This window comes from Mobula hypostoma, chromosome 5 (assembly GCF_963921235.1).
Source record: "Mobula hypostoma chromosome 5, sMobHyp1.1, whole genome shotgun sequence".
Classification (NCBI taxonomy): Eukaryota; Metazoa; Chordata; class Chondrichthyes; order Myliobatiformes; family Myliobatidae; genus Mobula; species Mobula hypostoma.
Genome location: NC_086101.1, coordinates 130,510,916 through 130,522,984, shown reverse-complemented (window position 1 = coordinate 130,522,984; position 12,069 = coordinate 130,510,916). Strand labels below are relative to the sequence as shown.

General features: G+C 40.8%; 1 protein-coding gene and 1 long non-coding RNA gene across 5 annotated transcripts in view; one reads left to right on the top strand and one right to left on the bottom strand.

Annotated features, from left to right (window-relative positions):
- LOC134346993 (phospholipid-transporting ATPase ABCA1-like) overlaps positions 1 to 12,069 on the bottom strand; it is a 170,398-nt gene that overhangs the window by 53,013 nt on the left and 105,316 nt on the right. For both annotated transcript variants that reach the window (XM_063048934.1, XM_063048935.1), the window contains exons 17-22: positions 11,838 to 12,042; positions 11,372 to 11,485; positions 10,048 to 10,219; positions 8,892 to 9,023; positions 7,315 to 7,454; positions 1,419 to 1,556 (exon numbers count right to left, since the gene is read on the bottom strand). In XM_063048934.1, the coding sequence (XP_062905004.1) occupies positions 1,419 to 1,556; positions 7,315 to 7,454; positions 8,892 to 9,023; positions 10,048 to 10,219; positions 11,372 to 11,485; positions 11,838 to 12,042 (901 nt within the window). The remainder of the gene's footprint in view (positions 1 to 1,418; positions 1,557 to 7,314; positions 7,455 to 8,891; positions 9,024 to 10,047; positions 10,220 to 11,371; positions 11,486 to 11,837; positions 12,043 to 12,069) is intronic.
- LOC134346994 (uncharacterized) overlaps positions 4,335 to 12,069 on the top strand; it is a 33,103-nt gene continuing 25,368 nt past the window's right edge. For all 3 annotated transcript variants that reach the window (XR_010018059.1, XR_010018058.1, XR_010018060.1), the window contains exon 1: positions 4,335 to 4,525. This is a non-coding gene — a long non-coding RNA (uncharacterized LOC134346994). The remainder of the gene's footprint in view (positions 4,526 to 12,069) is intronic.

The following is a 12,069-nucleotide window of genomic DNA, read 5'->3' as shown; positions in this document are numbered from 1 at the left end:
AGTGAATCTGCTGAATTCATTACCACAGACAGTTGCAGAGACCAAGTCAATGAGTATATTTAAAATGGAGGTTGATATTTTCTTGATTAATAAGAGCATCAAAGGTTATGCGGAGAAGGCAGTGAAATAGGTCTGGAGGATAATACATCAGCTATGTTGGAATGACAAAGCAGATGGGCTAAATGGCCTAATTCTGTTACTAAGTCTTCTGATCTTATGGTCAGCAAAACAAAAGAGCTGGTTATTAACTTCAGGAAGGAGAGCAGTGGACATGCTCATGTTTACATCTGCTGTACTAAGGCCTGTCTTATGGTCGTATGGTATAAATAGTTAGACCTACATCCAGGGAAATAATAAAGAAGTTTGCAGATGATACAAATATGGGCCTTGTGGTTGATAGTCAGGCAAAAATCTTTAGTTGGCAAATAGACATAAAATGGCATGATTTGTCAGGCAGCTAATTAGCCAGAGAAAGGTATGGTAATGCACTTGGGGAGAACAACAACAAAGGGTGGAACACAAAGGTGGTGGAACAAAGGGAGACCTTCAAACGTTTGTGCACAGATCATTAAATGTAGCAGGACAGGTCAATAAATTGGCTAAAGATGCACATACGGTGCTTTCTTTTGATTAATTAGGCACAAAACACAAGAGCAAGTAGGTTATTTTATGTTCAAAACGTGTTAGATAACAGACTGTTCACCGTATACAGTTTCTAGTTTCCACATCCCAGGGCAAATATGATTAAACCGGAGAGATTTATAAAGATATTCTCAAGACTGGAAAATTATATTAGTGAAGTAAGATTGGATTGACTAGCATTATTTTCTTTGGAATAAAGGAAGCTGAGGACAAAATGCTGAGTTGTTTAAAATTAAGAAGGGCTAAGAATGAAGGCCTAATTTTCTTTAGCAGAGGGGCCATATGACAGAGGAATAAATTTAATGCTATTTAGAAGCATTAAGGGGAGATGAGACAAATCATTTTCACCTAGAGAGTGGAGACCTAAGAGAACACAAATTATAGAATCTGGAGCAAAATCAAATGCTGGAGGAACTCAGCAGGTCTAGGAGCAACTGTGGAGGGAAAGAGACAGTCAGCATTTCAGGGTGAGATCCTGGATTACTTCAAGCAGAAGTCAGCAGGAGCTGGAACTCTTAAAGAGTGATAGAAGGAGAAACCTTCAACACAATTAAAGAATGCCCAGATGTGTATTTGAAAAGTCATGACTTGTAAAATGATCAATCAAGTGCCCAAGGGTAGGATTATGTGAGAGAATTCTTTTCCAACTAGCACAGGAGTGATGCGCTGAGTCATTATCTTTTATGATGTCAGTTTTCTGTGACCTGCTATACTTAGCTTTGACATTTTAAAGAAAGCATATACCATAATCACTCCAGACTATGCCGTGATTTTACCTTGGCGATATTTGAGCAGCAGATCCCATATTCCCCGGCGGGAGTAGGGGTCAACTCCTGCGGTTGGTTCATCCAAGATGACAACTTTAGAACCACCAACAAAAGCAAGGGCCACTGAAAGTTTGCGTTGCATTCCACCTGTTAGGCAAACAAAAGTCACTATGTTAGTTTCAATGTGAAGTTGAATAAGCAAGGCAATAAAGAGCACCTTAATGAACTCTAAGATTAATAAAGATTTCACTGGAAGCTTCCATCTGTCCTCTTGAGGAAGAATTGAAGGTGCAAAGTACAATCTTTTTATGAAGTGACAGACCAGGGGTATATTGAGAAAGACCAGCATGTATTGTCTATTCTTAAATGCTTTGCATATTTTTGGTTTGGCTAGCCACTCCGGAGGACGAACTGAGTGTTATGCTCAATTCACTTTGAAGCTGGAACAGGTAAAAATGGAACCTCTCTTTCCCTAAACTTGATGGGTTTCTAATAACAATTGAGCAGTTTGAATATCGCTGTTAACGATACCTATTTTGTTTCTAACATTTCTATTAGTCCTGAGTTGATGTGGCAGGGTTTAAACTCTTGTCTCACTATTAATCGTTAATTCAGGTCATCAGTCCAGTAATGTTTGCACATTACTGATCAATAACCTGTTCCAGGTGAACGTATGGATTAGCAGCAGTTGCTGGTCACTTGGTCCATGGAGCATGTACTGCCATTTAATAAGAATCTTCTTCAATCTCATTACAACCTGAGCTTCACACTCCTGCCTACCCCTGATTATCTCAACCCACTTGTTAGTCAAGGATTCCAATTCAATAATTCCCCTGATGAGGGCTTGTCTCCAATTTCCATTGCTACTGCTATTACTGCTACTGTGACAGTTTTGAAGAAGCCTCTTATACAGCCATTTGAGCAAACCAACTATTTTAGTTGCATATCCAGAAATATTTATTACATAGGCCATTTAAAGTGTAGTTTTTTTTCCACAATTGGATCTTACACATAAAGGACCTGAAGAAGCTATGTGGCTCAGGGCTGATCAGTCATAATTATATTGAATGGTGGGAGAGGTTTGAGGGAACAAGGTACCATCTCTCGCTCCTATATTCTTGTGTCCTTGTGTTCAATGGCTAATCAATCAGAGCACAACATAAGGGAAGTGACCTTCTGTGTGGAACTAGGCTACAGCTCCACCAGGATTGTTCAGAATTACCCTTGCAGATCAGTGCTGAATTGCAGAAGAGCTTTTGGAGTGGGCGGAATTTTCCTGATAGAATCACACCTTGAAGAAGGATACCCAAAGGCCTGCAAGCAAGGTTTTGCCACATTATGTAGAGAAGTAGATCTAACCAAGTTCTTGACTAAATCCTTGCCCAGCTGCCTTTTTCCAGTTCAAAGAGAAGAATTTGCTTCTGTTAACTCTAATGTCTTTCAAATCCAATGAGACTGTGATTGGAATAAGCTAAACTGTCCTGTTAAAAAGATGAAACAACATGGGCCGGCTGGTGGCGCAATGACATCGGCGCCGGACCCGGGAGCAGAGGTTCCCGGGTTCGAAACCAGTCGGGTCTGCTCCCGAGTACGCTTTCCATCCGTGCCGGGCTGAGTGTCGAGATCGCAACTCGACCTCGTAAAATAAAAAAGGGAAAATACTGCGAAAATGTCTGTGTGAGGAATGGCACGCAACACAGTCTCTCTCTCTCTCTCTCTCTCTCTCGTTCCGCGCCTTGTAAAAAAGCCATGAAAAAGACATCATCACGCATGCACATGCACAGACGCGCACGCACGCACGCAGGCACACGCCAAAAAAAAGAAAGATGAAACATGTGGTTTCCATTAGATATCACAAAGAGTGATCTATTGGTCCAAAGGCTACAACCATTTGGAGAAGAGCTCCTAACTGTCATTTCCTTCACCACTGGTAATCCATTCCGAAAACTGTTGGAAAACCTGGTTAATAGTAAGCATCACAGTTGTAAGACATCACTAGAGAACTGAATAAGGCATCAAGGTAACCTCCTTACCTTAAAGTGGTGAGACAAGGGATGACACAGTGGTACAGCTAACAGAGCTACTTACAGCTTCACTGCGCAGCAACCTGAGTTGAATTCAGACATTGAGTGCTGCATGTGTGGAGACCGCATGTTCTCCCTGGGACAGCTTTGGTTCAATGAGATGCTATGGTCTCCTCTCACACCCCAAACCATGGAGACTGCTAAGTTAATTGTCGATTCTAAACTGTCCCTAGTTGGTAGGTGAGTGGTGTAATTGAGGGAGTTGATGGAAGTGGGAGGAAAATAAAAAGGATTCTGAATTGTAGGTCTGCAAAGTTTGGCCTGATATCACAGGGATAGGCAGTATTGAACAGAACAAGTGGAAGCTGCACAAACATGTAAGGGATAAAGGAACAGAAGGGTATGTTGACAGGTGGAGAGGAAGTAAATTGGACAGAGGCCACTGTGATGCATAAACATGGAGACAGTCCAACTGGACTGAATATTCATGTGCAATAAATACCACGAAAGCCCCACTGGAGGATGATTCAGCTAACCTGTATCAGGGTAATAATGACGACACTATGCCCTTAGCTCAGGGAGGTGGTGGTGGGAATTAAAAAAAATAAAACAAAACTCCCTCTTGACTCCTGCCTTTGGCAGCTGAGATTAGGGATGAGTTATTTTCTGTCTATGCAGTACAGAGCCAATTCACAAGAGAGGAAAGGCACTCTGTTTTCAATTGCTGTTGCCAATGAACTCTAGTAACCCTCATGAAAGTACTGCAAGTTCATCAGGAACCAGCATTCCTATGGCTGAACACTGTGTACACTCAATAAAACTGACGTCTGGAATTGATCTGAGATTCAATTTCGATCTGCATTTCAAGGAGATTGCTCCAATTGTTCTGGAGGGACGCCACATGAGTTCCTGGCAGTTTAAATTCAAGCATCCTGTTGACTCAGAGACTGAAACTGTCAACAGGAGGCAGGCTAGTTTATTTCTTCGCAGTCTCCAGTCCGAGCAAAAGTCATCTCAAGCATAGACCTGCTTCCTGGCAACAGGGGAGCACTGATATTTTCATCAGTTCAAGATGGAGGAGGTAAACAGAAGGTAAGATAATTGCTGGGAAACTGTCGGAACTCTTGACCGGAGTATTCACATTAAGGACGAACAACATAATTCAACAAAAATATTGTATTAACCAATGGCCTTGTGTATAACTTCAAACAAAGGACTCTTCCTGCCTTAACCATTTCCTTCATTTGTTCATGTATTATCTGAATTCAACTGGAGTGAACCCGACATGATGGGGGAATAATTGTCTTATTGACACATTCAGTGGATCTTGGTGTATGGCAGGGTGTAACCAGTACCACCATCCTTACATACCCTTTTAGCACTTGCAAGTAAAGAAGAGTTTTTCTCTATGGGGCGGTACAGTAGCATAGTGGTTAGCACAAAGCTTTATAGTACAGTGATCCGGATTCAATTTCTACCTGTAAGGAGTTTGTACGTTCTCCTCATGACCGCGTAGGTTTCATCTGGTTGCTCTGGTTTCCTCCCACAGTCCAAAGACCTACCAGCTGATTGGTTCGTTGGTCATTGTAAATTGAACTGTGATTAGGCTAAGGTTAAATATGGGGCGGGGGGGGGTGCTAGGCTGCACGGCTCAAAGAGCCAGAAGGGCCTATTCCACACTGTATCTGAATAAATAAGTAAATTATTCAACCTTCCCTAAAAGTATTTGATAAAGCTGACTACATTTTTATAAGGATTCATGAGATTACATGGAAGTTGCAGCACAGAAACAGGCTCCACAGGTCTGAGGTGGCCTTTATCAGCTACACATAAATTTTCACTCATTCCACCAGCATAACCTCCATAAGAATATCTATGCTATTTTCCTCAGCTGCTTTTTGGGATAACAGGTTCCACATGCCAGCTGAGCTCTTGCTAAATAAATTTCTCCAGAATTCTGTACTGTATTGTGATACCTGATTTTGGATTGCCCCATAATGTGGGCCATGAAGGAATTAAAGTATGAAAGAAAACATCAAACTCAAATGAGTCAAGGACAATGGAATTAGGCAAACCAAATGTCTTTTTTCTTGCCTTGTGGCTGAAGAATGGAGGCTGCCATTTTGTGATGCTGCTCTGTTACCATTTTGTGAGCTGTCTTGAGAACTAGTTTTGCTCAGGAAGGGGTATATCAAAGAGCTTTAAAATGGACACAGTGATGATCCTGATAATAAGGCTGAACTGGAGGTAATTTCCAAACAAGAAGTTGTCTGTGAGACGTTCTTTGGTAAGATAGAACATATGAATAGGGGAGTCTGTGTCTGATCAGAGTAACTCGAGCCTAATAACTGGCCGGCCTACTCTGATTCAGATCAAAGATAAATTAATGAGAAGTTGTTACTTGTGAGAAGGATGCTGGCTGGGACCAGTGCCAATGGGAAGCTGTCACACATTAGCCAGATAGGCCAGAGCCAACAAAGTCAAAACACAACATCTGAACTGATAAGGAAAGAGTACAAGAATGAAGGGCTTCGAATGACGAGCAGCAAGAACTCCAAAGATTAACTATCGCAAGAAAGACCTCCATGCCAGGGGCTGGGAGAAGAATGATCGATCAGTTGGCCAATGGGACATGCCCGATTTCGGTGTTATAAATTGAAGAATTGATCTGAGTGAGTAGTGGTACAGAGGAAACAGTAGAATTCATGTTTTAAGTTGTTGGCCTGGGGTCAACAGTTACGGTGATATACGGGCAGAGGCAATAAAGTGCAAGTTTTGATTAAGAGTTGTGCACTGAATTGTCGAACCTAGGTCAGTTGACAATTGTCAGCAATAAGGACACAGATTTAGAGCAAGGAGTAAGATGTTTAGAGGGGATTTGAGGAAGAGTTTTTTCACTCAAATGGTAGTGTGTAACTTGAATGCACTGCCCGAGTCAATTGTGGAGGCAGGCACTCCTGCATCTGAGAAGTAACTAACTGAGCACTTGACTCAGTGTGTAGCTATGAGTAAAACTATTTTAAAAACATTTCAGTAATTGTCTTCTTTCTTGTACATATTTAATATTTGTTTTTCTTGAGAATAGTGTCTCTAATGCAATGTCTCTATGATGCTGCTACAAGCAAGTTTTTCATGGCATTGCTGTGTTGATGTACTCCTGTGTTTGACGAATAACTCAATAAACTCCACTTGACTACACAACTAATACAACCTTCACAGTAATCTCATCCCCTTTGCCCTATTGATCCCTCTGCCACCTTCTCAGTAACTTAGAGCTACCTGTTTAATCTCTTTCTCATTTTTGATGAAAGATCTTCAACCTGAAATTTTTCTGTTTCTCTATCCCACAGATGTTGAGTGTTTCTAGTATTTTCTGTTTATGTTTCAGATTTCCTGCATCTGCGTGTCATTAGTATTTCTATTTCTCCTGATTACTATAAGTAACTTTCACCCCTAAGAGAGGAGGCCTTCAGACACTAGAGACAGTGTAGTGTAGAACAAGTTAACTGATCATCAGCACCTTGAGATTAAAGGGAAGTCTCAGATTTCAGTGTTTGACCATGGAAGATAAGCACTTGGGATGTAGTTGTATGGAGATATACACAAAGGTAAATGGTATCAGATAAATTATTTTGGACACCTTTTCAATTAAACAGTGTTTGTAGGATGTGGAGACATGATTCAACCTACTCCTATCAACAATAGAACACATAGTAGCTTTAATGTCCTAAGGCAATTCCAAGAACAACATCTGCAAAGCTTAACGTGAGCCAGATAAGAAGGCACAATGTGTTTCTTCAGGTTACAATGTAGAAGGGTAAATGAAATATATGAATTGCCACTTATTGTAAATCCTTGCATTGTACAGAGGAAAGGCCTACCTGAAAGCTTGTTAGTTGTTTCTTTGCGTTTGTTAGGCAGCTTCACATCCAGGACCATTTGATCCACCTCTCTCTTCACGTCTTTCGCTGACAGCCCTTTGAGTCGTGCATAAAACCACACGTGCTCCTCGACAGTAAGCCTGACAGATTCATAACAGTTTTCAGTTAAAACTGAGTAACAGAGCATTTGCACAGTATTTGGCAACGACTATGGGGAAAAAGAAAGTTGCCATTGCTTGCAAACTAGAGTCTGAAAATAGAGTTTAGCCCTTATGTGCACAACAGGTATGGTAACACAGTTTGATAGAGGAGCAAAATTAGGCCATTTGGACCATCGAGTCTGCTCTGCCATTTCATCATAGCTGACGAATTTCCCTCTCAGCCCCAATCTCCTGCCTTTTCCCCATATCCCTTCGTACCCTGACCAATCAAGAATCCATCAATCTCTGCCTTAAATCTACATAAAAAACTTGGATTCCACAGCTGCATGTGACAATAAATCCTACTCTCTGGCTAAAGAAATTTCTCCTCATCTCTGTTTAAAAGGACGCCCCTCAATTCTGAGGCTGTCCCCTCTGGTCTTAGACACTCCCACCAAAAGGAAACATCCTCTCCAAATCCACTCTATCAAGGCCTTTCACCATTCGATAAGTTTCAATGAGGGCACTCCTCATTCTTCTGCTGAGTTGCAGGATAACAGTATGTGAGTGAGTCACTAATGGTCATAAGAATTAGAACCTAAAAGCTGAGGTGCTTAGTTCCATACTCTGTTTCCATCCCATTGTGATTAGCTTTGACTGAGAATCAGATCTGAAACTTCAAGATCTTTGTGGTTTCTTCACTTCTGCATATTGCCTAAATTTTGATTGCTTCGGCAATTTATCATGTCCTGCGGACTTGAAACTTGCGTCAGTCTATGTGATACATAACCATTGTTAAATCATAACGGATCACGTTGTTATTTCTCTCTAAGCCACCAACAAGGGCTGTGGCGAAAAAGGCCCCTCGACACAAATCCTACTCACAGTACGTAATCATCACTATTGCCAGTTTCTACAACCATTTTATGCAGAAGTTTCAGAAATCTAGAGACTGACAAAATATGACCATTATTGAAAGACATGTTATTAACTGGAGGGTTAGGACTGACATTGCTCCACACGGAGATTGCTTACTCTTTATATATTTAGATATTATATGATTAGCAATGGGATAACTATGATGAATGTTTAGTGTGGCGAGGATTACTTGAGAGCTCAAGTGAATCATGTGTGTCCTCTGGGGAAGCAGATTTTCACACAATCTGACCCTTTGCTATTCTGACACACAGCAGGTTGGTTCATGCTTAGACGCCCACTGAGATACCATGACAAGCCACAGGGTCATATCAAACCACCACGATTTCCTGTCCAACAATAATGTGAGATTGCCTTCACAGGAATGCTGCACTTTTTCAAGAAGGTTCCCCTCCACACTTTCCAAAGGGCATTTAGAGGGGTGGGGGCAATAACTTCTGGCATTGCAGGTGACATCTGTATCACCTGAGATGGGAAGTAAAAAGCATCAACCATACTTACATATCGAAGAGGACGTTGTGCTGTGGGCACACCCCCATGTTTTGCCGGATGGAATTGAGGTCACTACGAATGTCTTTGCCCAGTATATAGGCTGTTCCAGATGTTGGTGGGAACAATCCTGTCAAAATTGACCTGCAAGTAGGATTAACAACTTTAGAAATTGTACCACAAACTTTCTACAAAATCTAAAACTACCTGACAATATATATTAAATAGACAAGCATTTGCTATTTTTTTTTTGCTATTTTTAAATGCAGTCTTAATTTTCAAGGATCATACTCACATCACAGGAATTTGCCATATTCTGATCTTGTAGTTCAAGGTTTTTTTGTTTACAAAGCTAAAGATAGAACATTGTTGAACCTGGACTCGGTGACAGTGATGGAAGAGTGATATATCTTCCACTCAGTGGTTTGGGATGGGAACGTGTAGGTGTTGGGACTTCCCATGTAATTACACTCTGACTATTCTTGGTGACTAACATTATTGCTTGATGAGGTACTGTTGGAGAAGCCTTGGTAAAATAGCGCTCAGCACCTTGTAGACCACAATGCTGCGTCCTGATGAAGGGTCTCGGCCCAAAACATTGACTGTTTATTCCTTTCCATAGATGCTGCCTGGCCTGCTGAGTTCCTCCAGCATTTCGTGTGAATAACTGTAGTGGGTTTTCTGAATGTAGTTTCAGAAACTGCTACTCCTCTGAAATTTCCATACATCCACACAGTCAACTCTCCTTATTATGTAATCGATTCCTCTACAATAGGGGTTTCCAACCTGGGGTTCACGGATCCCTTGCTTAATGGTACGGGTTCATTGAATAAGAAGGGTCTGGAACCCCTGCTCTACAATGTCACATATTGATTGGATGATATATTTCTTGAATACCTAGTACTTGTCAAGTTTGGCATGTCCTGGATGACAGAACATTTACTGGGTGTATTATTAACGCAAAGAATGATTTAAATGTAGTCTTGAAGATAATATAACTTGCTAGGATTTATTGAGAGTAAGCACACTAAATACTGAAACAACCCAGCAGTTCGGGTGGCATCTATGGGAAGAAATATGGAGCCAAGGTTTTGGGCGAAGACCCTTCATCAGGACTGGAAAGAAAGAGTGAAGAAGCTAGGATTTATTCCTTCCATTATCTCCTTACATTGTGGTAGTTTTGCCAGCACCATTGTGTCCCAGGAAAGACGTGATCTGCCCTTCATAGAAGCCCAGTGTGAGCCCATCAACTGCCAGCTTCTGGCCATCTCGGTAAATTTTGACCAGGTTTTGAATGGAGACACCAAGCCGAAGGTGAGTTGGCTCCTCCTCCACGCAGACTGAAAGAAAACAAAAAGGGACAGATTGTGCAACCACTTAGTGACCATGCTCAAGTTCATCCCAAACAATAAAATTGCATAAATATACCCCATAGGTGCTGCAAATCTTAAATAAAATCAGAAAACATTGGAAACGTTCTGCAGATTACTCATGTCTATGGAGAGAGAAACAAAATTCAAATGAAATATGCACTGCCCTTGATGTTGGATGAGGGCAAGTACTGTGTTCACTCTTCAGGTGTATCTTCATGACCAATAGTAGCTCTGTGAATGGCATGTTTTAGATCATGAGATAGTTGTACTGTGTACACTGGTATATAATGAAGTCCACTGTTTGATTTCATGCAGATACTTTTCATTCATTTACACTACTGAGTGCAAGGTCAGTAAGTAATGCTTATTTCCTCCACTAAATACATTGCTACAACACAATATATAATGTAACATTTATTTAATCTATTAAGAATAAAAGGTAAAAAAGCAGAAAGAGTGGTCTCTTAATACACCAAAAAAAAAGACTAGGCTATGATATCTAAATTTAGAGTCTGTGAGAAAGTTATTAGCAAGTTCACCAACAATTGGCCATGCCCCTTACCACCGCCTGGAATGGGATTCTGGAAGGTAGCCTTTGGATTTAATGGATTGACTGAAATCCAAGGAGCAGAGTAGGCTCTGTCTCCGTGATAACAGTCACTTTTTAAATTTTATTTATTAATTACGATACAGCGTGGAATAGGCTTTTTGAGCCGAGCCACCCAATAATTTAACCCTGATTTAACCCTAGCCTAATCTCTGGACGATTTACAATGACCAAATTAACCTATCAATTGGTACATTTTTGGACTGTGGGAGGAAACTGGAGCATCTGGAGTAAACCCAGACAGGAAGAATGTACAATCTCCTTACAGACAGCAGCAGGAATTGAATCCAGCCCGCTGGTAAAGCGTTGTGCTAACCACTAAATGCTACCGGGCATTTCAACTACAAGCATTGGATTCCACAAACCAGAATGTTTCTGGGGTGATCATTTACTTTCATCAGGTTCTGAATCAATTTGCTCATTGAACTGTAGAAAGCAATATTTTAGAAATACAGTAGCTCTAAAGAAGTTTTCAGGAAGTTTCCTTTCAAAGGTTGTTCTTAAACACTTACTTCGTGAATCTTTACTCTTTGCATATGGAGAATGATTAACATCCTGAACTGGGTCTCCACACCAATAGGACTTGGTAAAAAGAAAGTACCAAGGTCTGGGAATGCCATATTGTCCTGAATCAGAAACACAACACAACCAATTCTTTAGAAAGTCAGTAATAAGAATACATGCATTGTGTTCTATCAAGGAAAAATCATCTTCTTTTATGCACATGTTGAATGATAGTCATTCAGAGCCAACAGGCTGATATAAATAGACAAGGTTTGACTTCAGATAACCACTGTTGTGAGATTTGTTACAGGTCCTCAACAGATATCAAAAACCATTTCGTACATTATAGTGCAAAAAGATTTTAAAATGTACGTGCAACCTTAGAAGACTCAGTGTTTCACATACATTTTCCTTTATACAATGACTACAAATTGCTTTTCTTGTTAACAAGGAGAGATACGTTTGTTTCCATACCTGGGAACACTGCCTCAATGTACCAGGTCATAACTGCGTAGAGGAAGGTATCGACTATCATGAGGATGATGGATGTAGTGATGTTGTATTCATCACCTTTCGATGGACTTACAAAGAGATTATGCCACTGGACACCAACTCCCTGCTCCTCAAACTGCGCAAAATAGTCAAAGCCAAAGCCAAATGCAACTGGTGATAGCAGACTCTGTAGGTAAAATTAGAGAAAGGAATG